Source organism: Chinchilla lanigera, unplaced genomic scaffold, assembly GCF_000276665.1.
Source record: "Chinchilla lanigera isolate Chin_1 unplaced genomic scaffold, ChiLan1.0 scaffold00008, whole genome shotgun sequence".
Taxonomy (NCBI): domain Eukaryota; kingdom Metazoa; phylum Chordata; class Mammalia; order Rodentia; family Chinchillidae; genus Chinchilla; species Chinchilla lanigera.
The window spans coordinates 7,831,605-7,858,192 of NW_004955409.1; the positions used below are offsets into that span (position 1 = coordinate 7,831,605).

The 26,588-nt window shown below is 47.6% G+C and overlaps 1 protein-coding gene and 1 long non-coding RNA gene across 2 annotated transcripts; one reads left to right on the forward strand and one right to left on the reverse strand.

Annotated features, from left to right (window-relative positions):
• Window positions 1–93: 93 nt before the first annotated feature.
• On the reverse strand, window positions 94–25,645 carry Sqrdl (sulfide quinone reductase-like (yeast)). Its single transcript, XM_005376724.2, has 10 exons — window positions 25,557–25,645; window positions 24,412–24,661; window positions 21,702–21,872; window positions 16,314–16,367; window positions 14,119–14,313; window positions 12,796–13,005; window positions 6,572–6,755; window positions 2,065–2,132; window positions 1,606–1,784; window positions 94–396 (listed from the first exon to the last, which is right to left on the reverse strand). Exons 2-10 carry the CDS (start codon window positions 24,643–24,645, stop codon window positions 339–341), a joined length of 1,353 nt encoding a protein of 450 aa, XP_005376781.1. The 5' UTR covers window positions 24,646–24,661; window positions 25,557–25,645; the 3' UTR covers window positions 94–338.
• LOC106147724 lies at window positions 18,578–24,403 on the forward strand. Its single transcript, XR_001232637.1, has 3 exons — window positions 18,578–19,529; window positions 19,781–19,929; window positions 22,264–24,403. It is a non-coding gene; the product is annotated as an uncharacterized LOC106147724 (long non-coding RNA).
• Window positions 25,646–26,588: the final 943 nt, after the last annotated feature.

Sequence of the window (26,588 nt, forward strand, 5' to 3'; positions counted from 1 at the left end):
GCCAGCTACAAGTTACCACACGTGCTAACAAGAAAGTAATCCCACCCACACCAGCTCTATAACAACTTTTCATTCCTACCAATCAAGAGACAATTTTCTCATGGAAATGATAAATTTTTATTTAGAAAATAGAAGTCTATAACTTGAATATTTCCAAAGAATGGAGCTCGTTCTGGTCAGCCCATATGAAGGCAGTTCAGAGGGACCCCCAGAAGTCACTGTTATCCAGCAAGAAAGTCTTCACAGTGCTGGGAGAGCCCTTCATGCTCTTCTTGGTCAGTGGAGGAACTGCAATTTTCACCCAGAAGCCATCCAAAAGAGCCAGGGCGGAGACTTCCTTAACTCATACCCAGGTGAAACAACTTCCGCAAAAAGGCTGGTCCTCCCCAGTAACCCCTGTGAGAAATAACACAGAAAAGTTACTTGGGGCAAAAGACATGGAGTGACTTCAGCCAGCAGTATCTCGAAGGAAGCCAGGATGCTCCAAGCACAGTTATCAGCTCACAAAGTAAGATCTTTCCAGTGAGGAAGAGAGAGCCTGTGACCAGGAGACAGTGCCTCGGGGCTCTGGCTTGACACTGACTTGCTGGGTGGGCCTGGACGAGCTGACTCAATTCAGCAAACCTGTATGATGCCTCTTCTACATCAAGCTGCTTTCTTCTCTGCTTTCGCTTGCTCAGGAACTCAACATAGGGATAAGCAGGTTTCTCAACCTGGGCCCTAGTGACATTAGGGAACAGGTAGTTCTTCATTATGGGGGTGTCCTGTGCATTGCAGGATCTTAGCAGTACTCCTCAACTGTGATCACCAGCTACTAGTGGCATCCATTCTATTTGTGACAACCACAAATATCTCCAGATATTGCCAATGGCCCTTGGGGGCAAAATCATCCTTAGATGAAGACCATGAGTTTGAGAAAGTCAAGAGAGATCATCAATTTTTAGAACAAAGAGGGGGAAGCGTTCATTTACATTACTCTATTTACTGAATGTCTCCTTTCACCCCTTTCTGTGTTATCTCACTAATCCCCACTTTATGAAACAGACAGTGTTACTTTTGTTTTGCCAATAAGAAACTTAAACACAGAGAGTTCAAGCAACTTGCCCTAGAACATAAGCTAGGCTATGGCCGAAGCATGATTCAAATGCAGGTTGGACTTCAAAGTTCACGCTCTTAATCACTTCTATTTTTTCCCAAAGCTAATATTCTTTAAAAAGTAAAGCAGCAGATGAGAAAGTACTTGACAAAAGAAGATGATTTACTACTATCACTCACCCAGAAGCGAAAAGAGGGCCAGAGCCTAGAAGATAGAAGCCGGGGTGACTCCCAGTAGTCAAAAGCATAGGTTGTGCCCTCTGTGGGAAGTGGACGGCTACAACCCACTTCCTCCCAGGCCAGCCCTTCTTCCCAGTATGGTGGAGGCTCTGGAACCCCCTCAAGGACTGCTGTCACAATCATGAGAAATGGCACAGCAGGGCGGATGCCATCAGCAAGTGGAAGCTTCGGACAGAAGCCAGAAGGCGTCCTTAAAACCACCTCCTCACACAAGGTGAGGCACTACACTAGGAGGTGTGCCCCTGCACCAGGACCTGGTGACACACCCACCTTAGCATGAGATTCCAGTACAGGAAAGGCATCATGTCGGCCTTCATGAGATACATGGTCAGTCGCTCTTTGCTCTGGTCGAAGGGGAAGGTTTCCATTGGCTGAGCTCTGTAGTCAAACTCCGCCAGAATCACACGGTTGTAGCCAGTCACGAGTGGACACGAGGTGTAGCCATCATACTGAAATTGCACATGAAACTGAGCTGGAAAGTGGCTTTTTTATAGAATTATGTAGAAACTTTAGAATTTATTATGTGCTCAGAGTGGCTGCAATTTTTCATATATACATCCTAATTTTTATACAAACATAAATTATATAAAAAATAGTACCAAAGGCCAAAAAAAATTATGCCCACGTTGGAGAACTAGTTAAGAAAGTGGCAAAATTGTGGGAAACCATCAGGTCCACAAGGAGTGGAAGGTGATCATTGAGACAGTGATTCTTACAGGATGTACAAACCTTCTTTACTGGTGTTTGATTCTTCATAATCAGAGAAATTGTTCTGTCAAGTATTCCTGACTGGGCAGCTATAAAAGAGATGGAAAGTCAGAAAAACTATAAGCACTGAGGTTGTGCATGAAAACGAATTGGCAAATAACTTTAATATACACAAGTTAAGAAGATTCTGTTCCTCTTCCCTCCACATTGTGAGTAGAACGTGACTTCGTACTACATGAAGTTCTGACTGCCATGCAGGTCCTCCCATTCATCAAGGGGCCACACAGATGTCTCTGCAGAGCCAGCTCCTTCTAACAGCACCCCAGGGATGGCCCGATCCACCCACTGCCCTCCTGCTAGACTGATGCTGTCAACTTGGTCTATGTGCCCGGAGTCCCGTGGCCGTCCAGGACATCCCCAGGTCCCTGTCACACACAGCCTTGAAAGGTAGTCCCAACCATGTGTAATTGAACACCAGGCTTTCCTCTCTTCCAGATTCACCTTGGCCAAGGCTGGACTAGATAGATGGAGATACACACCTACATGCACCTGACTATATTGATCCCTCTCTTTACATATGTGCACGCACATATTTTTTTCCAAAAGAAAAAGTGGAGTGACTACCTTTTTTATTATGAAAATATTCAAGCTATCTGTCTATTATTTTCATCTGTTGCATCACACATGCCACTTTATTTTCTGGAGGTTTTCAGAGCTGACATCATAGCCGCTCATCCACAAATATTTCTGTCTCTACTAGGTGGGGCTTTGGTTTTTGTTTTGGTACTAGGAATCAAAGTCAGGACTTTGCACTTGCCAGGTAGGTGCTGTGCCTCTGAACTACATCCCCGGCCCTAGGTGGGGGATCTTCATCACAAGGACATAGCACTTTCACACCTAAAAATTCCCTTAATATCATCTGATCCCAGTCTGAGTTCCATTTTAAATAATGAAGACTAGCCTTTAAAAGATAACAAGCAGTGTGTGTCTCTAAAGATGGAATACCAGTTTTACTTTTGAGGAAAGATGGGTTTCTTTCATACTGTAATGTGCGCATTAAAGTGTAATCTCCTAAATTGGGCATCAGAGGATTTTCTGTAAAGAAACATTGTAGGTCTTCTGGGTCAAGAAGCAAAAACCAGAGATGTTTTAAGAAAAAAATCCAAATTTCCACAAAAGTCTTAGGGATAAAAATTCAAAATATTTTTGCAGTGGAGGGCTACTGATTCTCGTTTGTAGAATAATGGAATTTTTTTTTAGATTGAGTAAAAGAGTCAGTGTCCCCTGTTATCAAATTGATCACAAATGCTCACCTGTAGAAACTATTCTCAGCCAACTGTACAAACATAGGTGAAGAGCTATCTGTGGCCCACAAACTGTAATTTGCTTACACTCAACTAAAAAAGGCAAAAAAGTTTTTTTTTCTAGATTGAGGTGATTGAAAAACAATGAAGAACTCTGCTGGAAAGGGTCAAATGACTATCTCCACTGCGGGCAAAGCAACATCTCCAAACATCACGCTTCCATTTTGAAAAATGTGGTTCATTTTTGAGGCCATGAAGAACTTGGAATCTGCACTGAGATGACTGGAGGGGACCCCTGCTGTAGGGGGTCGAGGGTGGTGGAGAAGGATGGAGGCCCCCTAGGAAGGACCACAGCACCAAGGCTGGTCAGGCCCGGGACCCGGCAGTGGAGCGGTGGACACTCCCCAGCCAGGCTGACCGTGTGCGTGTGCTCAGTCAAACGTGAGCTGTACTTTCTTCGTCTACTAGAATCTCCTTACATGATGTCAAAGTCTTTGTTAACTTTCATTAAATGCCACATCCAGTCTTGGCTGAGGTGTGGGTAATTCAAGGAGAGCCCTGGGGCAGAAGGCAGCAGAGGAAGAGGCATGAGTCCCAGGGAAACTACCGTCAACCTAGCAAGACCAGACTTCGCTCTCAACAGCAAAGTGGCCCGGTGGAGCCTGGCAGGGAGGTCACATGGAGGGACAAACGGGACAAGGGTCAGCATTGCCTGGAGACACTCAGAGGGCGGGAGGGGAGGCAGTGAGAATCGCGGCTCTCCTTGGGGACAGCTGAACTGTTATTCACTCATTAAGGACACGCGTAGGTGGACGTTCGTAGATATGAAAAGACAGAGAGGAGCTGCCCCTGTTTGAAATAAAAATGGGCTGAAAGCAACCAACATGTGAATCAAGAGGGGATTTGGACAATAGGTTCTGGAGGAGCCACGTAACCCAACACAGGTTCTAAAACAGATGTGAAAGCGGGGTTCTCTCTGCATTACTGGGGAGAAAGCGGAAGCTGAGCGGATGAAGGCAGGATTGAGAACAGGACTTCTCACCTAACTCTTTGTTTAATCACAGCTAACACCACCTCCCCGAAACACTGAAGTAAAGGTCTGTTGGAAGCAGACTAAAACCCAGGTGACATGAACTCACATAACAGGTACTGCCACCACATAAATTCAGTAGGTTTGCACTCAGTGAATGTAAATTCCAAGCTTCGCCCCACAGACACCTTATAAATTACAGAGAAAAGGTATCTTTATAACAGAAAAAACAGTGGACACCACTTAGTGCAGTGAATCTACTTCATCAAAGGCAAGACCAGCCAACACGATGGCTCCTGCGCTGTCCTGGGGGGTTGCACAGCCTCGTGGACTGAGATTCTTCCACACTCAGCCTGAACCTCGCCATGAGAAAACAAGGCAATGTGGAATCGTGGCGTATTCTACAAGGCAGCCAGCCTGCACTCGTCAAAAATGCCAGCATCATAACAGACACATTCCAGATTAAAGAAGAGCAACGAGGCACAACTGCCAATGCAGAGTGTGGTTGCTGACTGGCTAGTGGACCTAAGGGGTGGACAGAGCTACCAAAGACATTTTTGGGAAAACTAGAGAAATCCAAACTGGACTGTATATGGAAGAATTTATTTTACAGAGCTAAATATCTCGGATGTACAGTGTTACAGAATTTACTTTATAGTGTTAAATTTCTAGGACATGATAATGATGTATATGGAGGAAAATGTCCTTTCTCCTAGGACAGGGATGGCAAAACTTTTACAGACCGAGTGACAAACTACAACCCAAAGCCCACTTATTTATCACAAAGTGCCAACACTGCAATGAAACCTGAACATTGAGGTTTCAGTTTAGAAAAAATAACCCATACATTAACATCTTTTGTCTTTAAAGGAAAACAACACACATGCCACAGGTTTGCCAGTACTGTCTTAGCAGATGCAGGCTGGAATATTTAACGTGAAATATCATGAAATATCTAAACTACACATGATGATAAAGCAAACAATATCACAAAGGCATGTGTGTATTCATTGCACTGTCTCTAACATTTTTCACAGATTTGAATTTTTAAAATTAAAAAGCCAAGAGAAATTTATCATTAATAATGACAAAGACAGTCCATGCGTTTCCTAGAAAGTCTTCCTTCCTGTTGAAACTGTGAAAGTAACAGAGCCTGCAGGCGTCCGACTCACACACAGCAGCACCATCCCCATGGGCGGGAGGTCGGGATTTCCTTCCAGTGTGCAGAGAACAGAATGTGAAAGGCACTTCTGCCCCCACCACTGCTCCTGTGCACTTGGCAGTGAGGGATTTAGCTTTCCAGGCTGAGGCCTTAATTGTTCACCAATCGGGGCACGCTCCACCGTGTTTGTCTTAACAGAACAATTTTCTGGTCTGCAGGCTTTCATTGACTTGCATGTGTTCGCTGGGAAACAAATGGTTCCTAGCTTTATGGAGTTTCAGGCAGGAGTGAAAGAGCCAACTTGCTTGGCTTCCGGGGCCAAGCATGCCAGGGCCATGAGCGTGGCTGCATGCGAAGTAAGAGAAGCCCAGAATGCTAAAACAGCAATGCCCTCTCTCAAGTCTTTGCCCCTTCCTCGAAAACAACCCCTCTGACCTAGAAAAAGCAGCTAAGGAGGTGCAATTCCAGGGCAAAGCTCTCCAAAGATGCTTTCTGCTCTACACAGCACGAGGCTCCTTCACTTATTTCTGCTGCAAGGTCAAGGTCATGTTCAGGCCTTCCATTGTGAAAGGAATCCTGATTGGACCAAACTTTCATTTTTGTTATGATAGTGCTATTGTGGCTTGTGTCTACATGTCCCCTCAAAGCTTCATGCGGTCATAGGTGGGGCTTTTCCAGAGGTAGCTGGACCTAGAGTGTGTGAGACTGGGATTAATTCATGGCACACTAGGATTAAAGGTGGGGGTGTTACCCACCCTCAGTAGCCTGGATAAGATATGAGGGACAAAAAAGAGCTGGGGTTGTCACTTGCTTTTCCTACCTTTGGCCCACCATGAACTCTTTCTCCTCTGCCATGTGCCACCCGGCCTTGGAGCCGGCCGATGATGGACTGAAACCTCTACAGACTGTGAGCTAAGCAAACCTTTCCTCCTCTAACTTGGGGTGTTGGGTATTTTGTCTCAGCAATGAGAGAAAAGTAAGTAAGACACATGCCTGGGGTGGGGAGGAGGGAGACAGAGCCAGTTCTCCTACCTACTGCGGCAGCAGTCTTGGATGTGGGGAGGTTGGTGCAGTCCCCGATCCCAAACACATTGGGGTATTTCTTGTGTTGCAGCGTTTCCTTATCCACGTCCACCCAGCCAGCCGCATCAGCCACGGGACTCGTCTTGAGGACATCCGGAGGGCTCATTGGGGGTGTCACATGGAGCATTTCATACTATGAAAAAGGAGAGCATCCACCTTGCATCTTTTCAACAGTTCTACAGCCTCACAAGTTCTCCCAGTATCCTTCCTCCCTCCACACCCTGTGCTACAGCTACATCCAGAATTATGCAACCGTGTATAACCCGTCCACAACTCACACATTCCCATGGAAGATGGTGACAAACTAAATAACTGTCTTCTTGGTTGATGTGACCTCCCCACACCGAGTCCAGTGATCCGTTCAGAAACAGTCACGGGGGAACCCAAGATATTGGAGTAAAGCTCACTAATGTTCTGTAGCAATCCAATGATGTTCCTCTTCTTACTAAAATTAAGGGGGTGATGTGTTATGGTCCCTCACTCTCCAGCCCTCAGCTATCAACTTGTGATACCTGACACTCTGGGTTTCTTCTGGAAAGAATAAGTGATCCGAGTTTCTGGAACTTATAAAGGTCACATTAGGAGCTGATGAGTGAATATTATTCCCAAAGATGGGTCAACTCTCAAGACACACAGAGGAAAGCGTCAAATCACCAATTTAAGACCGAAAGGATGGAAAGAAAATTAGCAGAATGGAGAAGGAGAGGAGGCTGAGTCAGTATTAGGGTTACTGAGCAGGGCCAAGGGCAGGGATAAATTTTATTTTCCCAAACTCCAGCATCAAGCCTATCCCTTGGTAACTGAGCACAGCACCATCCTGAAGACTTCTGATGGCACATTTAATTTTTTGGTTTGGTTATATGATATTCTTTCACATTTCACAATTCATGCCCTTTATTCTTTTTCATTGAGATCTTTATGAGTGCCATCTAGCAACTTTAACAAAATAGCAAGTCCAACCAGGTGTGGTGGCACACGCCTATAATCTCAGCACTTATGAGGCTGAGGCAGGAGGATTGTTGAATTCTTCAAGACCAGCCTGGGCTACAAAGTGAGTCCAAGGCCAGCCTGAACTGCAGAGTGAGACCCTGTCTCACAAAGACAAAAAAAAGAAAGATAACAAGTCCACTGGTTTCCAACAAGGGGGCTCATGACCTCATCAAGAAGCCCATACAACTCCAAAGCTGACCCGTATTCTTTCCAACTCTCAAAGAATTACAAGCTTAGTAAATCTTAAGGAAAGAGGGTTGCTAATGCTTAGTCATCCACTCCAGGATAAGGATGGGCAGCGCCTTGGAGCCAGATGTATTAATGAACGTGGAGACTGACCTTGTGTCTGTAGGATAATGGGGCAAATGGTCAACACCACCATCCACAGGTTATGAAGCCATGTCTGCATTCCCGCAGCCAACTACAACGACATTCTGAACTGCTGTCTAGACCTCACTACAGTCGCCTCTGTCTGATGGAGTTAGTGCACTTGAATTGGACAAGTACTCACGAATTCCATTCACCTTTCACAGAAGGAAATTTTCCCATAGTCATAATAAAGGCATGGAGTCCTACTTGCACTAACAGCTTGCACACAAAAAATAAATACTAGAGCCTACTTTATGAATTTATTAAAAATTGACGTTATCAATTACAGCTTGCTCTTTATCCACTATTAATTCCCACAAACTTTACATGATAGTTTGGTTTTTACTTATTAACATAAATAATCCACTCAGAGTAGTGGTATCTATATATTAATGTTTATAAACAGGATTTGGTAGGCTTGTGGGAATGCAGGTTCCTAGGCCCATGATCTCAATTTAGTAGGGGAAAGCACAGAAATCTGCACATTTAGAAAATTATTCTAGTGATTCGGACACACAAATTCTCTAGCGCACAACCTTAGACCCTCTGGCTCAAAGGAACTGCTTGATCCCTTGATCCACTGATCACATGTCACATCTTCCGTTTGCTTATCCACAAAGATACGTGTTAGACTAGAAAACCTCCAAAGTCCCTTCTAGTGCTAGGACTCTGTGATGTAATACAGATTTAGAGTTTTTTACAGCTGTGGAAATTGGTCAGTTCACAAACTCTCTATGAAGGATCCAAGATTATTGGCTTTGGGGTACTTGTGATTGTGTGCATGGTCATCCTCAATCCTGGTTGATCATTAGAATCATTAGGAGAATTTCCCAATCCTCAATCCACACCTCCAGACCAACACTCAGCTCCCTGCTGGGGAGACCCAGGCACTGGCACATTGTAAAGCTCCCAGGATTATTCTAGTGCTGCTGGCACTTGCCTTGGCAGCCACACACTAAAATTCTAGCACTGCCAGCCTTAAGAGCCGCTGCTTGAAAACCCGTAGTGGATTTTTCAGAATTCCAATTTTAAGAGTGCCTCTGAAAGAATGTCTGACTTAAGATTCTCTTATTCGAAGGGGACACAAAGATCTCCATTCTTTATAAACCTTGCTGAAGAACAATGACCACTCACATGGCAAAGGCCCACCCTTTGTAACCTCATCTCTCTAGAGGACATCGAGAACCTAAGACAAGCGACCAAGGAACAAAGTCAAGCTCCTTCACGCAAGCTCACACACTTTGCTCATAAAACTCGGCTCTGGTTCCTCATTCAGAATCCACGCACTTTTACTTCACATAAAATTTAACAAGTCTGGCTCTTTTGTTTTCCAGCCGATAAGAAATGAGAAGCAGCAATTCAAAAGAGCTGAAGGTGGAGGGAACTTCCAAAGTTACAACTCCCTGACAGCCAGAAAAACTGGAACACTACAAAAATGATACCCATAAAGACTAAAAAGCAGAGATCCTTTTACAAAATCATGACTATCCTTAAGTGACCCAGCAGGCCCTTGGAACATATTAATATGACAGCTGTTCAAAATGGTAATCCTCACCAACTGCACAAGAAATAACATCAAGAATCAACAAATTGGAGTACATTAAATTAAAAAGCTTCTGCACACCAAAGGAAACAACCAACAGAGTGAAGAGACAACTTAGAGAATAGAAAAAAAAATTGCCAGCTATTCCTGGGGCAGAGGACTGACATTTGGAATATATAAAGAACTAAAAAAAAAAAAAAAAATAGATTCACCCAAAAAGGATCCCATCAAAAAACGTGCAAGTGAAATAAGTAGACACTTCACAGGAAAAAGTACACATGGCCAATAAATACATGAGAACATGTTCAGCATCACTGGCCACTAGAGAACTGCAAATTGAAACAACACTGAGATCCTACCTTACTCCAGAAAGAATGGCTGTCATCAAAAAATCAAATAAGAACAAATGCTGGTGAGGCTGCAGGGGAAACGGAGCTCTACCACACTGTTGACGAGAAGGTAAAGTAGCACAACCACTATGGAAGTCAGTATGGAGATGCCTCAGAAAACTAAAACTAGAAATTTCATTTGAGGTCTGGGGATAGAGCTCAGTGGCACAGCGCCTGCCTGGCAAGTGCAAGATCCTGAGTTCAATTCCTAATACCGAGTAGTGGGGGAGAAAGAAAGAGAGAGAAAGAGAGAGAGAGAGAGAGAAATTCCATTTTACCCTATTCCCCTTCTATTCTTCTATTCTTCCTGAAAGAATTAAAGACATCATATTACAGATCCATGCACACCCTTGTTTATAACAGCACAGGTCATAATAGCTAAATCTTGGAAACAGCCTATATGTCCATCAACAGATGAATGCGTAAAGAAACTGTGGTAATTACATACAATGAAGTACTTACCCTACCATAAAAAGTAAAATTTGAGTCACTTGTAGGAAAATGGATGCACCTTCAGCATACAGTGTTAAGTGAAATCAATCAGATACATAAGCTTAAATATCGCATGGTTTCTCTTATATGAAGAACTCAATGTATAAATAAGTTAAAAAGCGAAATGAAAGACAGATAACAGGAAACAGGAAGTCAGCTCTTTTGCAAATAGGAAAGTGACTAAGAGATAGAGAGAGGGGTGGGCAAAGGGACATAAAAAGAATTAAGACATGTTATGTACATACACCAATTCCCTGTGATAAATACAATCATTATGTACTTCAAACATGCGCTGATCAAATTAAAACATTCTTAAATGATAGTCCTGAAGCACAGCAGGTAGATCTAGATGAGCCGGGGACATCCTGTGACAGCAGAGAATACGGAAGCGCTGGAACATACGGTGGCCACATGTCACAGGGACGCAGAAGCCAGCTGGATGGTGCCGCTCCTGACCAAATCTGGGACAATTTCAGCACCAAAAAAATGAAGGGCATTCATGAATGACAAACTAGCACGGGGTATTAAAATGCATGAGTTCACACCAATAATTAACTAAGAGAGAAGGAAAGGCTCTCCCTGACAGAATGTCAAGAGCCTACTGGTAAATGTGGATGGAATTCTGGAGTGAGGAAATTGTCATTTTGCAAGCACCATAATAGAAGTTTCACTGGGCAAATGTCATCAATGAATGCTAATTGTAGGTGGAGATTTTAACAAGTAGGGTGTTCACACGGCCTCAAAGTATCTCCCCCACAGACTTCCTTGTTAGCATGGGGGAAAAGAATAGCAATTATTCAGAGGAGCAACTGGACCATATCTTGACTAGAGATCAAAATAAACATCATCAATAAAGGGCCAGTGAGCAGTGTGCTTGCAAATGAGACTCCCCATAATGACCAACATAATTCACACAGTGGTCTGTAACATTGTTTGCCTTGTGGTCTGCTCTAGAAAGCACAGCCTAAAACTCATCACAGCAAAATATGGACAAACTGAAAATGAGGAAGAGCCTATTTTTTCTAAGTGGTGGGAGAAGAGGGTACTGTCCCAAAATATCAGTGTCACAGAAGACAACAGAAAGCTGTAGAACTGCCCCAGATGAACAGAGGCTAAAGAGGCATCACAATTCAACACAATGCTTTACCATAAATCAGGGCCTGTGCCAGAAAGGGAAAAATACCCTAAATACCACTGCATCCATCAACAATACTGGATACAGGCAGATTAGAACACTGCATCTGTCCTAAATGTACTCAGGTGAGAAGTACTGTGGTGATGTAAGAAAACATCCATACCTTAGGACACTTAGTATTTAGGGCCAAAGGGAAACAAGGTTTGATATATGTAATTTATCTTTGGAAAAAAATGATAGCGAGAAAAAGGGGGTAGAGACAGAGAGATCAAATGATAAAGCCAAAGCAAATGATGTCAGATTCTATGGGTGAATCTAGGAAAGCCTGCTGGTAATTTTCTTTGTACTCCACTTTTGTAACTCCAAGTTTGAGATAACTTCCAAGTAAGAGTTTTTAAAAACTATGACCCTGGGTCCTCAGTAACACTTTTAATGATGTTCAGTATGTTCCACTTACAAAAAAAAAGATGTGGGAAATAGATTTTAGAAAGAGTTTGAGCTAAAAAAAAGTTTAATATTTGAAGTGTTGATGTTTAGAAGATGAATCCTTGGTTCACTTCAAAACCACTTTTTATGGACGCTTCCATTCCTTAAATGCTGAATAAAGAAAATGTGACCAGCTGGTGTTTTCTTGTCCCTAACAGCTCTTGCCAAAGGCCGCAAATAAAGCATTCTCTCCAGTGCCCTTGCGTCTTGTTCTTAATCCTCCAGGTGCCGACATAAAAGTGGAGTTCCTGTTTCACAGAAGAAAGACTGAGACCCACAAAGAAAACCCATGAGACAAAGGCCAGCCCTTCCCAGGAGCAGAGGAAGCCCTGCCAAGTCCTTCTAGAGTACGTTCTCATACACGTGAGAGATGTCCAAAGACAGTGCCTGTCCCCGAACGCCATCCCCAGGGTAGGCAGGGCTGATTCCCACATGCCATGCATTGAGACAGTGACCAGGTCCTGAAAGTGAGGAACCCCAGGCCATAACTGAAGCTGTGAAGTACCTGGGGCTGCTTCAAGTGCCTCGGTGCAGGAAAGGAGAGCCACAGGAACGGGACGAACAGGTGGCACCTGCGGATAAGTCCTCCTTCCTTCCTTGGTCACAGCTTCTCCCCTCCTGCCCACTTTGCTCCACCTGCCCGCCCTACCCCTGCCCTCAGATGCCCCCCAATGAGCCCAGCACAGCTCAGTGACAGTGGACAGGGAGGGGAGCCACTCTGTCACCACCACCCAGCTTGGTAGACCGGACGGCACCTCCCCCTACTCACAGAAAACACTTGGGTCTCCCCAGGTTTGTCCAGGTTCTCAAAAACAGCCTCCTGCCTGTCGGCGCGGACCTCGATGAGGTTTTGCCTGTAGTTCACAGTGAGGTCCCTCTCCCGGATGATCTCCTGCAGGGCGTCCGCGTACTTCTTCACCCCAAAAATCACCCCGAGAGAAGTGTTGAAGATGATGTTTGCCTTGGATCGCTTTCCAGTCTGAGCAAAAGAAGAGGAACAAGCAACTCCAGAGTGCTACTCTACCTTCCCTTCCTTTTTATTTCCCTCTTAACCCAGACGAGAATTAAAACCCACAGAGGACAGCTTCCCACTACCGTGCACCCTGGAGGGGTGATGTGTGCTGAATCCAGTGCCGCTTCATTTTCTGCCCAGGAGGTGACAGTTAAATGAGTACACCCCTGCACTGGCACAGAGGTGGGCGCTGTCCCGCTGAAGGCTGGCGGTGAAGGTCACATCCAGGGGAAGAAGGAAAAGACCTGCACCCCAAGCCTCCTCAGAGTCTCTTTGCACATGGGTTTGCAGTTCCATCTCAACCTTTTTTGCTATTTTGTTTTGTTTTGGTTTTTGTTTGATACAGGGTCTCGTATATAGTTCAGACTGGCCTTGAACTCACTGTGTAGCCCAGGCTGGCCTCAAGCTCACAGCAATCCTTCTGCCTCAGCCTCCTGAGTATTAGGATTACAGGCATGTGCCAGCATGTCCTGCTCCTTTTTTGCCTGTTTAAAAAATTGGCATTTTTGCCTATTATATTTACAAGACTGCATTTCAAGAACCAGAAAATATTCATAACCTTGAGCTTGATTGGAAACAGTTGAGGCTACTGTATCACACATACAAACATTATCAATTTGCAATTATCTAACTTCAAATATGGAAGTATTAGCCAGGCGTGGTGGCACATGCCTGTAATCCCAGCACTGGGGAGGCTGAGGCAAGAAAATCACCAATCTCTAACATATTTCCCCAGTGGACTTTTAGACATATATTAAAAAGTATGTCACAAAGCCTACTTGATCACATGGAATACATCTAAATTCATAAATATGCTGCTTAGAACCAGATTTTTTTAAACCCATAGAAGAAACTCTGGAAGGACACATCACACTGATGACAGCAGCATTATTAAAGCAACTGAGTTAGGTGTTACCTCTCCCTTTTGTCTATTTTATCAACTTCAAGTTATATTACTGTGTAGGTGTGTAACAAAAATTTAGAAATAAAGAAGGCCCTAGGGCAGGCATAAGGATGGACCCCAGTGATGGTCGTGTTGCCGCCACCCGCCCAGCGGCTCTGCAGGAAGAGGAAACCCACCTTCCTGAAGTAGGCTTCCGCTAAGTACATGATCTTCTGCGGGGCTCCGGCACACTTCACGGGCGTGTTTGGGAAGGTGAAGATGGCATTGCCCTCCTTGAAGTCCTGCAGCGCCTTCCACGTCTTCTCCACTGTCTTCTCCGAGTAATTGGACCCTATTTTGGGATGAGCAAAACCCTCAGGCAGGCCCTTAATCTGCAAGCAAGCACATAGAAAACCTGTTTTAAACCAAAGTGGAAATGCCTGTAGGGTCCTAGCACTTTGCCATTTCTACAGCCTTGCAAGTGTTCCAGTGCCACAGTGACCCCCAGAGGGCACACACAGGGGACACACAGGTGAGCACAGGTTCCCAGACCAGACCTGCGGCACTGAGCTCTCCTCTCAAACAACAGACTGGGCCCAGCCCATGGAAGCCTCCACTCCCTGTCCCTGAGACTATGACCTGTGTACAACTCTTCCCACATTTGGAGTAAGGGCAAGGTGTCTGCCATGCCTCCATTTAGGAGAATCAGTTCCATTACCTGGAAAAGAAGGTGTACAGCTTACATCTAAAATGCCCCTAAAAGTCTGCCGTGTTCAGAGGTGAAGTTTTGGAAGGTGTCTGGATCATAGGGGTGCCATACTCATAAGTGGATTGATTAATCACAGCTGAATGTGCCATTAGGATGGGGGCCGGGCTGGAGATGGGTCACTGGGGTATGACCTGGAAGGAGGTATTCTTGTCCCCAGCTCCTCCTGCTCTCTCTGCTTCCCAGCTACCATGAGTTGAGTAGTCTTCCTCTTTCACACCTCTCTGCCAGGCCGTTTCTGCCTTGGAGCCAGCTGACCATGGACTGAACCCTCTGAAACCATGAACCAGAACAAACCTCTTGTCCTTTAAATCGTGGGTGTCAGTATTTTGTCCCCTCAACAGGAAAGTGACTAAGACAGAAAGGTGGGACCAAGGGCCATTTACTTACATCATTAATATACCAAACCTACATGACCCCCTCTTAGGCTGTACCACATCAAACTCTCGCAAAAGGCATTACAGTCAGGTCATTAAAAGCATGGGCTTTAGAATCTTACAGACCTCGCTTGAGTGCCAGCTTTTCTACTTAAGATTTTTGTGATCCTGAATAAATTACCTAACATTTCTAAACTGGTTGGTCTCAAGGAGCAAGTCCCCTGGAAACTGACTAGGAATGCAGCTTATCTACTGAATCAGGAGCCCTGGGACAGGTCCAGAAATCGCCCCCCACATGACTCATTGATGGATGGCTTCTCTGTACAGGCACACAACACATCCCAAGACATCTCCAGTGCCCTGGAGAAGTCATGAAACACAAAGAGACTTCCTGGGCTACCCCCCAAGAGGCCCTTGCTGGGATCCCAGCCCTTCAGCCTGTGACCTGGTTAGTACCAAGCTTTATGTGTACAACTTTTTACCCTCTGTCTCCAGCAGGCCCCTGGAAATCATAACAATGGCTGACTTATTCCACTGTGCTTTGGAAAAATAAACTTGAATCTCACAACTGTCAGTCAGCATCTGGCTCACAAAAAAGATCTAACGTGCTTGCAAGGTAGCATTTATACTGCTGTGGTCACTTTGTACCACAGTGCCAGCCTCCGCACAACAAAACCCAGGCAGGTGTTCTTTCAGTGTCTGATGACTAACTGCTCTATCCCACCCTTAAAGTCTCTTAAGAACTCTTATTCTAAGCCAGGTGTGGTGGCACACACCTATAATCTCAGCACTTGGGAGGTTGAGGCAAGAAGATAGCCACAAGTTTGAAGCCAGCCTGGGCTACACAGTGAGTTAAAACCCAGCCCAAACTACATAGTGAGAGCCTTTCTCAAAAAAAAAAAAAATCTTACTAGCACAGGAAAATTTAATCTTTAATACAGCCAACTCAATTGCACATAGAAAGTCAGGTTTTTTATAATTGTCAGAACAGCAGCTGGTGTACATGAATTACTACCACAGCACACATATAATGAACTCTGATTAAAGCTTAAAGCTGAAACACATTGTTATCACTGACAGAATCTTAGAGAAGACTTTTTTATACCATAAAAGGAACACTGAGAAATAGAAGTAGGAGAAGATTTTTCCAGGCTTCTTTCTTGTCAAAATGAATATAAAGCAACCAAATACAGTGTTTGATCTTGGCATAAATAAGCCAATTTAACATACAAACAACTTAAAACAGTACCTTCTCATAGTCCAGCTGGATTCCAAGAGCAATAATGAGATATTTGTAGGAGATCTGCAACACAAAAGAAGATGTTTTAGACCAGGTCTCAAAAAGTAGTAAGGGCCAGTGATACATGCCGGTAGTCCCAGCACTGGGGAGGCTAAGGCAGGAGGATCACTGTGCGTTTGAGGCTACCCTGGGCTACATAAGCTAGTTCAAAGCCAGCCTGGACTACCTAGTGAGAACCTGTCTCAAAAAATAAAAGCAGCAAGAACTGACCCTGCCCCAGATGTGTGAGGTCTGTGCCAGGTTTAAATTTCTCAGTCTTGGGGGGAGGGGAGGGGAGTGCACACTCGGGGGGAGGGGCTTTCCACAGCCCCACCCCTCGCTGCCACAGATACCCTGGGACCTGTGCGGCCACTGGACACACACAGTTTTACACCATGGAGAATAAGGAAGAGCCATCACTCTTTGTGCCTTGGTTACATTAAAACTTTCTCACATTGAGAGGTAGGAAATGAATTCCTAATGTTGAAAGACGATCAGCGTTTGTTAACTCCAGGAGTGATGTGTGAATCTGACCTGTCATACCACCTGGAACTAGCGCTTCAAGAGTTCTGGATGTGATAGAACGCACTTGCTCCCACTTAGGGACCTACACGGGAGGAAAACGTCACGTCAAATATGGGCACGGTGGTTGTTCATGAAGAAGATGACAGTACCCATAAATACGACCATAGACATGCGGCGTCAGGACCAGGATCAGGGCAAACACAGAACGTGCATGTGAGAGGACGCAAAGCGTAAGGCCATCCCCAGGAAGCTGGAGAGGGAGATGACAGCGGTGAGGCACGGGAGCCCGGCGATGGGATGACACCAGCACTGTGCACAAACGGAGAAGCTGGCCAGCATGCTGAGCACGTCCTCACTGAGGAGAGGAGTTCCAAGACCAAGAGTGCATGGCTCCGTCTGGGGCCCAAGGGGAGCAGCTGGCCAACAAGTCCTTCCCTGGAGTCCAGGAGACCCAGCTCCAAGGTGGCCAAGGCTTTTGTGGGATCTCTCACTCTCATCACGGCCCCTCCTGGGGCCCTCTTAGCACAAGCACGTGGTGTGTTGTGCCCTATGTTGTGTTGCATAGGAGTCATTCTCCTCCCTACATGGGACGCTCCCAGGGGATAAAGACACACCTTCCTCCCTATATTCCTAGACTCTAGCACAGTCACTGAACTAAAGTGAGGCACTAAGGTAGTGCCAGATGGATGGATGGATGGATGGATGGATGGATGGATGGATGGATGGATGGATGCACAGATGAGTGAGTTATGATTCCATTCTTTGCAAAAATATAATTTGTCAAAGTGGGCAGACAATATAGCATCTTCCTCTGTATCTTTCCTCTGTCCATAGGGAGCTGGCACCCTGACACTCTCAGATGTGTAGGCAGGTGGGCCCCTGATGGGTGAGTGGACGCTGTGAATCCATCGACAGGGAGCCTGGCGCTGGAGATCGTCGGGTGAAACAGGATCACTATCAGTGAAAAGAGCGGATAATTGGTGCCTACCGTGACGGTCACGTTGGAGTGTAATACTGATGATTTCTAAGGACCAGGGACAGACTAGCTCTCCATCAGGGAGAGAAATCATGAAGGTAAAACACAGCCTCACAGCAAGAGAACGAAAAGAAAGGCTCAAGCATTCCGAGCAGAGCAAGTTCAAGTTCCCAAACCGGATGAGCTAACCGGTAAGGAATTGCAAGAACTTGTACACAAGACTCTTGAGCAATCACAGAGAACAGCACAGAGCTTGGCAGAAGGCTAAATATGGACAAGGATCCTCATTTTGTGCAGCGGGGGGTGGGTGAAGTCCTAACACTAAAGGCTTCACAAATAGGTGCTAACTCCTTGCAAAACTTTAGGCTCACTTACTAAACAATGTCTCCTAGTAAGACAGCCACAAACTCAGGCATGATGAGCCTGCTCCTAGCAGTCAGGAACGGGCTGGCCATGCTGCATATGAAAAACTTCCTCTTCTTGTTTTTTCATATGTTCTTTTAAAAATAATAACATTTCAGGAACATTTGCCTATCCATGCAAATCACTGTTCCAAGTGCTTTTACGTGTTTCCACTTCTCTACAAGGTATGATAGAAGTATACAGTGAACGTTTAAATTTTTAAAATTTATTGCAGGAAAAGGCTCATTGCCATTAACCCCCCTCTTGGAACACACTCATCCCATCATTCTTGCCATTTTCTGAAGCAGCTCTGGAAGTCCTCTTTCCTGAGGGTCTTTTTACAAGATGTGATCAAAAATGTGGTAAATGCTGCTGCCAAGTACCACCCAACAGAGTAGCAGGCTCGTAAGAACGTGGCACTGTGTCCCCATCCACCCTGTTTAATAGATTGGCACTGTGCAACTGCTGGCTCTTCCCCAAAATCAAAACAATCAGGAAAAGGTAAACGTTTGCAATGGATTCGGGACATCAGTCCAGCCATGAGAGTGCCACTAAAGATACTCCCAAAAGAGGACGCATAGAGCTGCTTCAGAAAGTAGCAAAAATGATGGGATAGTGTGTGGGAAGTGAGGGGAGGATTTTGAGTAAGATTAATGTGTTCTTTACCGTAACAAGTTTCTTTAATTTAAAAAAATCACCATTTTTTATCATACCCCATGATGCTTCCTCTAACCCAGTCAGGTGGGTACGATTCCTACGTATTCCCGTCTTACAAAGGAAAAAAGACACAGTTTGTTCTAAATGCTCATTTCCTCAGCACCTTCTGTGGGTCCAGGCTGAGCAAGGTCCGAGCACAGCAATAAACAAGACAGACATGGTTTCTGCCCTCCAAGCTCCCAGGCTAGTGGGAGAGATAAGATTCCCAGAGAATCACAGAAATCATCATTAAGTCACAGAACGCTGTGCTAGCAGAACCCAGGGAACTTGATCAAGCAGGTCAAAGGAAGGCCTCCAACCCTTGTTTGGAGATGACGGTAGAAGCGGGGATTTCTGTGCAAATGCCCTGGGGTAAGAAGGAGGCAGAGGTGTTTGAGGAAGTGAAAAGCTTGGTGCAAAAAGAAGCAGGTTAAGTCTGGGAAACAAACAAGGGTCCTGTACACATGGAACCCTGGGCAGGAGAAGAGCCAGAGACGCCCTGAGGTCAGATTTCTGTAATGACTGCCACTCGGTTTTTCAGCTGGTGGATCAGACAAGAAAGTGTGAACTAAGAAGGGAACGATGTGGTAAGTTGGGTAATATTTGCTGAAGAATGTCGATTAATGTACACTATCTTTTAAAAAAGCTCCCTAGGGGCCCATCACAGAATTAAAGCCTTGAGCTTCAGCGAAGTCATCTTCAGGAAACAGCTAGGAAAGCCTGTCAACTGGGTGACAGAATCATAAATCCTAGGGACCCAGACAGTAGGGAGGATGAACTAAACTCAACAAGACAGTACCTCACACGAGAGGCTCATGCTGGGTTTTACACTCTCTAGGAAATACTTCTGCTTAATGGAATCCTGGGAGAAAGTCGCACCAGATGGCACCATCTTCTTCCCAACCTTAAAACAAGACTCTACAGCTTCTCCAAGTGTCTGAGCTTCTGCAGAGAGAAGGTTGAGCGCTCCTCCTTTATTCTCAAGAGGTGAGACAAGTCGCTGGGTGCAGAGACGCATGCCTGCAGTCCCAGCACTCTTGGAGGCTGAGGCAGGAGGATCACAAGGGCAAGCCCAGCAGGGATAACTTCGAAACTTAGCAAGACCCTGTCTCAAAATTTTAAAAAGGGCTGCAGATATAGTTCTGTGCAAAGGCACTGGGTTCAATTCCTAGTACAAAAGAAAGAGAGTGAGAGAAAAAAGAGAAAAAGAGAGAGAGACTTATGATCCTGAGACAGGCAGGACTCCACCACAGTGGGCACCAAGACCTTCCTGCCCTTGGAAGGTTGAATCTGGGCAGCAGCCCCTGCTGAACTCAGGGCCCAACCCAGCCCAACCCCGTGGACAGCTGCCAAGCTCTCAGCCTTTAGCAAGGAGACCAATCCCTTGTGTAATCAACCTGGTCTCCTGGAGACTCTGAGGAAAATAAGGAAGTTCTGAACCATCGAGAGGGGAAAAGAACTATAACAACATTTAGGGTTTTTAATTAAAATAGAACTATAGGGCCAGGGATATAGCTCAGCAGCGCAGTGCATGCCTGGCAAGCACAAGGTCCTGAATTCGATTCCTGGTATCAATAAAATAAAATAAAATAAAACTATAACCTTTATGTGCAGGTGCACACCTGCAACCCTCAGCACTTGAGAGGCTGAGGCAGGAGGATGGCCACAAGCTTGGGCTACAAAATGAGTTCAAGGCCAGCCTGAACTACATGGTGAGACCCTGTCTCAAAAACTAAACCATTTTCTAAAATTAGAATAAAAGAAACATGCACATACATATATGCACATACACTTACATGTGTATCTGCCGCTCATCCGTGTCATAAGTAGTCACTGCCCTCTTCTGGGGCGGGGAAGCCTGACCTGACTTGCTGGGGCGGAACTGCTGAGCTGGGAAGTGGCCTGGGCCCCGCGTGAATCAGCACGGTGGAGGCCAGGCAGCCTGGGCAGTGCGCGGCTGTGTTCTGGACTGTTCTGTGCCTTTGCTCCCCCTCCCGTCACCCGGCTCCCAGTCAGCTGCAGCCAGGGACAGGAACTGCAGGCGGGTGCTGAGCCTGGGGTCCCTCGGCCAGAGATGGGGCAGCCGTGGCCAGAAAGATCTGACCCCTGCGTAGGGCCGGGAGGAGACTTCTAAACGATGCTAAGCAATCGTGAGTCCCAAGCTCCAGCAGCAACAGTTCTCCTTAGCCCTGGCACAAGCGTCAGTCACCTGACGCCCCTACAGCTCCACAGAGCGGCCCCTCGTGTTCCCAGCACCCCTTCCCTCTGGGAGGCCAGGGGTCAGGGAGGAAGGTTAACTGCCTCCAAAGACGAAGCAGGCAGGACATGCTTGCTGCCCTTTCACAGGGCACAAGCATTTGTTTAGTAAACAACCCAGTGCCAGGTGCTGTAGCACTCAGAATGCTGCACAGCTGGACAGACAGCCAGAACTCAGCTTAGCTGTTCATTAATTCGGCACCCTTCCGCTTCTTCTCCACTGGCCGCGTGCCCTGCCACCTCCAGCAGCAGTCTCCACGCACATGCGTGCAGCCACTCTTTCACCAGGAAGCTGCCCAGTTCATGCATTAAATGAGCCCTCCCATTAACAGAAAAATCCAGCTGGGTGTGGTGGCACGTGCCTATAACTCCTGCCTCCGAGAGGCTGAGGCGGGAGGATCACTGTGAGTTCAAGGCCAGCCTGCACGACAGAGCAAGACCCTGTCAAAAAACCAAAATACAGAAATAAATTTTTTTTATACTGCAAAGGCCCGAGACGCTACCTGCTTGCCGTTGTCGGTGTGGATGCAGTTCTTGTCCGGGTCCAGCTCCACCACTCGGGCTTTGATCCATTCCACCCCAGACGGAATCACACTGGCTGTGGGACGGCCGGAGGAGGACAGCTGCTTGGCACCTGCACCGACCAGGGTCCAGATTGGCTGGTAGAAATGTCTCTGTGGAACGAGGCATTTGGAGAGTATTTCAGTTTGCGCCTAATCTGCGGGGTCCAACTTGGATGAATTTGAACTAAGCTCATTCTCTCTGGACCTTAGAGCATCTCACAAAGTTCCCAGGTTACTTCCCTCCCTGTGGTGTCTCTTATTATGTTAAGCTCTGAAGGACAGTCACCCACCCAATAATTCTTCCACGATCATGTTTAAAAGGCATGAACTTATCTGTAGTGACCACTGTATTATTTATTGCTAAAGGTTGTCTTGGTGTATAATATGTATGTGATAGATATCTATGTGCGTGTGCACGTGTGTGTGTGTGTGTGTGTGTGCGTGCATATGCATATAGATACACAGACGTGTGAAAACACCATGGATGCATTTATATCCGCAGATACAAAGAAGAAAGCTCAAGCCCAGAAGCCTAACTATGGTTGCTCAGAAGTATGTGAACCCGTGGGAAGTCTGGCAAGTTTACAGCTACTTTGGGGAGCCTCGAAACTTCCCTAACTTCAGTCCGTGTCCCCAGACCCGGGGTGGCCTTCAGACATTTCGGATGAAGCCCCTCTTCTCCTTCCCAGAGCCTCTGCACCCACAGCCACAGAGCGCCAGCCCCCCGCCCAGGGCGATGCAGCCCAGACTTCCGCCCCTTAGTCTCTGCTTTCTCCAGTCCCCTTGCTCTAGCCGGTCCACTTGTGCTCTAAGCTGGTGTGAACGTCCTAGAGCAGGACCACAGAGCTTCAGGGCTTCTGAGGATTCACTCATGCAATGGACCAGGGCACCAAGAGCACTGAGTATTACCAAAGTGCTTCAAACTGCAGGACTAGGGCAGCCGAAACCCACAGGGTGGCGACCTCCCTGCCGCCAGCAATGGACAGGGTCAGTGGGGCGCAGGGCAGAGGCGTCCAGCAGCGAGATCTCATCGATTCAAATCTAACTTGAGCAGGAAGAAGAATAAAAATACAAGCTGGGGCTTTCTTGTGTTTGTGCTTGGTTTGTTTTTTTTTTTTTTAATTGTCCAGCTGGAAACATCAACTCCAGCATCAATAAACAGCCGGGAAGGTGCCCAAAGCCTGAGCCCCTGGCAGTTTCTTCAAGACACTCCTGCCCTGCTGTTTCCCCAGGGACCAGGCAGACTCAGTGTGGCCTGCACTGTGTCCCGTTCCCAGAGCAGCCACCTCTGCTGAGCCCCTGGGAGCCAGGCGGGGAGCAGAGCATGCATCCAAGGGAACAGTCGCCTGAAGAAGCTATTGGGCCACAGGCATTTAAACTGCTCTCTGTCGGTTGAAGGGAAGTCACTTTTTAAAAAAGAAGGCACAAGCCAGGGATGGTAGCCAAAGCCTGTAATCCCAGCTACTTGGGAGGCTGCAGCTAGAGGACCACAAGTTCAAGGCCAGCCTTGGCCATTTAGCAAAATCTCCTTCTCAAAAGAAAAGAAAAGTGGCAGAGAGCGCCCCCTGGGCCCTCTCCTATCACGGCTCTGAGTAGACTCAAATCTTTCTTGTCCTGCCTTGCCCCTCCCCACCAGGACGGCCAGGGGACACCCCACAAAGACAGGAGCAGAGGATGCAGTGACAGCCACAGGTCGGGGTGGCAAGAACGGCTGCCAACCCCAGCCCCTGGGAGCTGCAGAGCATCACGGATGCCCCCACCCACTCCCCATCCAGCCATCAGAGCAAGCCTGGCCCTGGCCCTGGCCCTAGCTAGGTGGTTTGGTTTGGGACTTCTGGTCTCCAGAACCATGGGAGAATGCACGACTGCTTATTTAAGCACCTGGCTTGTGGTCCTTTGTTACAGAAACTCTAAAAACCGAAACAGGAGAGAAGACAAAAGCCAGGAGAGCTGCCCTCTCCCTTCCTCCATCCTTTGCAATGGGCTGCTTGTCATGTCCAGGAGGAGAAGCACCACTGAGATCAACTGGACTGGCCTGACTCCCCATTTTCCCCAGGCTGGCTGTGGGTGGGGAGCAGTGGCTCTCGTGCCCTGCTGCTCACTTCCCTCTGTCCTCCTCTCCTCTTTTTAAACATAAACACCCGCCTTGGTGCTCCTCTGAACCTGTCCCTGAGTTATTTCTCAGGTAACACCAGCTCCAAAGGTCCTGCAAATCTGCCCAGGAGTCTTATCCTGAGTCCTGGGCAGAGGGGTTGTTTCAAAAGAACAGCAATAAACACTGAGAGTCGTTAGCACTGGAGAGCTCCAGAGGCCCGCAGCAGAGACCCGCAGTCTGCAGAGCCAGCCCGTGGTGTCCAACAGCAGCAGTGGCCCGCAGCTGGCTGTGGCCCCTCCTGGCATCTAGCAGTAACTGGTGACACCAGGGCTGCTGACAAAGTGCTAACAGAGCCGCTCTGTGCCGGTGCATGATTTCCATCTGACTCGGGGAAAGAACTCTGGGGGCCTGGCAATGCTACCTGGAGAGACCGAGGCCGGGGCCTGATGGTCGCGCCACCCGCCCCAACACACACACAAACACACACATGCATACACACGCACACGCACACGCACGCGCACACGCATGCAGGTGCCCTCGAAAGGGGTCGCTCACCTCGCTGGGCTCAACGACGGCCACGTTCTCGGCGCCCACCTTCCGCTTCATGCGAGCGGCCATGGTGGCCCCGCCGCTGCCACCCCCCAGCACCAGCACCTCATAGTGGCTCCTGGCCGCACAGCTGGCTCCTGTGTGCAGCTGGAGAGGACCGGTGTGCTGGGCGCCCGGCCGGAGGAGGCCGGCAAAGAGCCGGGCACGGGCACTGCACGCCACGGAGGCCAGCGGGGCCATCGTCAGGCTGGACAGGCTGGAAGGGAAGAGGCGAGTCTGTGAGGACTGGAAAAGGCCGTGGCGGAGGCAGAGGACGGGGAGACGGGCGTCTGGCCAGCTCCCGCTTGCACCCGCCCTCTCCTTGCAAGACCACCCTGCCCCTCGCCGGGCTCCCGAGGTCTCCTGAGAGCTGACAGCGGACTCATCATCTCCCCATCTCCCCTTCTCGCACTGTCGGGGCCCAGGACTGTGTCTGATCGAAGCACCCCCACCCTTAAGATCCTCCCCATGGTCGGTCCCTGCTCATCTGTAAACTCTAGAGCGCATGTGGCAGGCCCAGCTCCCTCAGGAGCCTCAGGCACACTCCTCAACGCTTTCTTCAGTTTTTCGGCCTATTACAACAACTACACTGGCTGGGCGTGCTGGCCCACACCTACAAATCCCAGCACGGTGGGAGGCTGAGGCAGGAGGATTATAAATTTGGGCCCAGCCTAGGCAATTTAGCAACTTAGCAAAACGCTGTCTCCAAATGTAAAAGTAAAAATAAATTTTAAAAGGGGCTGGGGATGTAGCTCAGCATTCAGTCCCAGGACCCAAAAAACAAAAATAGAGCCAGACGTAAAGCCCACAGATGAGACCTGTAACACTCCGAGCTGTGAAGGGCACCCTCAACCTTGCTGAAAGAGAAGGGCCCAGTGGGGAACCCTCCTGTGCCCCTCCGAGTTCCACCGTGGTGATCAGAGCCTTGGCCCCAGGCAGGGGCATCCTGCCCGCTCTGCCAGGGATCTGCAATTTAATCACAGCACCGGCTACAGACACACAGCCAAGGCCCTCCACACCTTCGGCAGCTTTAATCAAATGATTAAAGGAAGCCCTGAAAGGGGCCCTGCCTGGTACCATAGTCATATTTTAGGTGAAGCACCTGTGCATACCTCTGCCCAGTCCTTTATTATGTCCCATTCAGTAAACTGCTTCTCCTTAAAGTTCCTCTGAGGGACGCACTTTCCCTCGAGCAAAACACGTCTCTACTCTGAGCGGCTGGCGCTTTGGCAGCTAGGAAAGGAGAAAAGCTTCGCCCAGCCCAGCCCTGGCCTGTGCTCAAGCACTGGACAGCACAGTGTACATTGCAAGGCCCAGACCCAAGACCTGGCCCTCCCCGGGCACTGCAGCGTCCCGCCTGTCACCAATGCTTTCAGCACTGCCCAGGAGCACGTCCTGAAAACGCAATCACCCCACCCGCCGGGGATGAGGCCTCCAGCTGCTGGGGCACCGAGGCCTTAACGGGAGCAAGGTCCTTGTATCACCTGCCCCCGCCAGAGAACAGGCAGCTGCAGGGGAACCAGAGAAAGGCGGGGAGGAAGGGCTGAGGAACGAGGGGCGGCCCTGCAGGAGAGGCGGTGAGGGGAGCCCAGGGAGCAGAGCCGGGGTGCACGTTTTCACGAGGATTAAAATCATGCTAGAACTTTGCTGCCTCCATGTCCCAGATCCAGGGAAGCGGTGAGGTGAGTGTTTGGATTCCCACCGGAAGCAGGCAGGCTTGCACAGCCTTGTGAAGTCTGAAATCAATGTATAAAAATGATCACAAGTGCATGCAGCAATTCCCCGAGATGAACGTAATTATTAGGTAGTGCAAACATACTCATAAAAATTCAGAAGTAAATAAATTCGGTGTGATCCTTCCAGAAAATAACATTGCCCCTCCCTCGACCCTGGGTTTCCAACTCCAGCAATCGCATCTAAGGAAAGGATCTCTCATACTGAAGAAAAGACACAATTACAGAAGTGTTTCTCGAGGGGCTGGGGGTTTAGCTCAGCGGCACAGCACCTGACCGGCAAGTGCAAGGTCATGAGTTCAATCCCCGCTACCAGAAAAAAACTAAAAAAAAAAAAAAAAAAGTGTTTCTCGCCCACATTTTCATAAAATGGTCACCCCTTTGCTCACTGGTTCGTGGATTCTTCTCCGT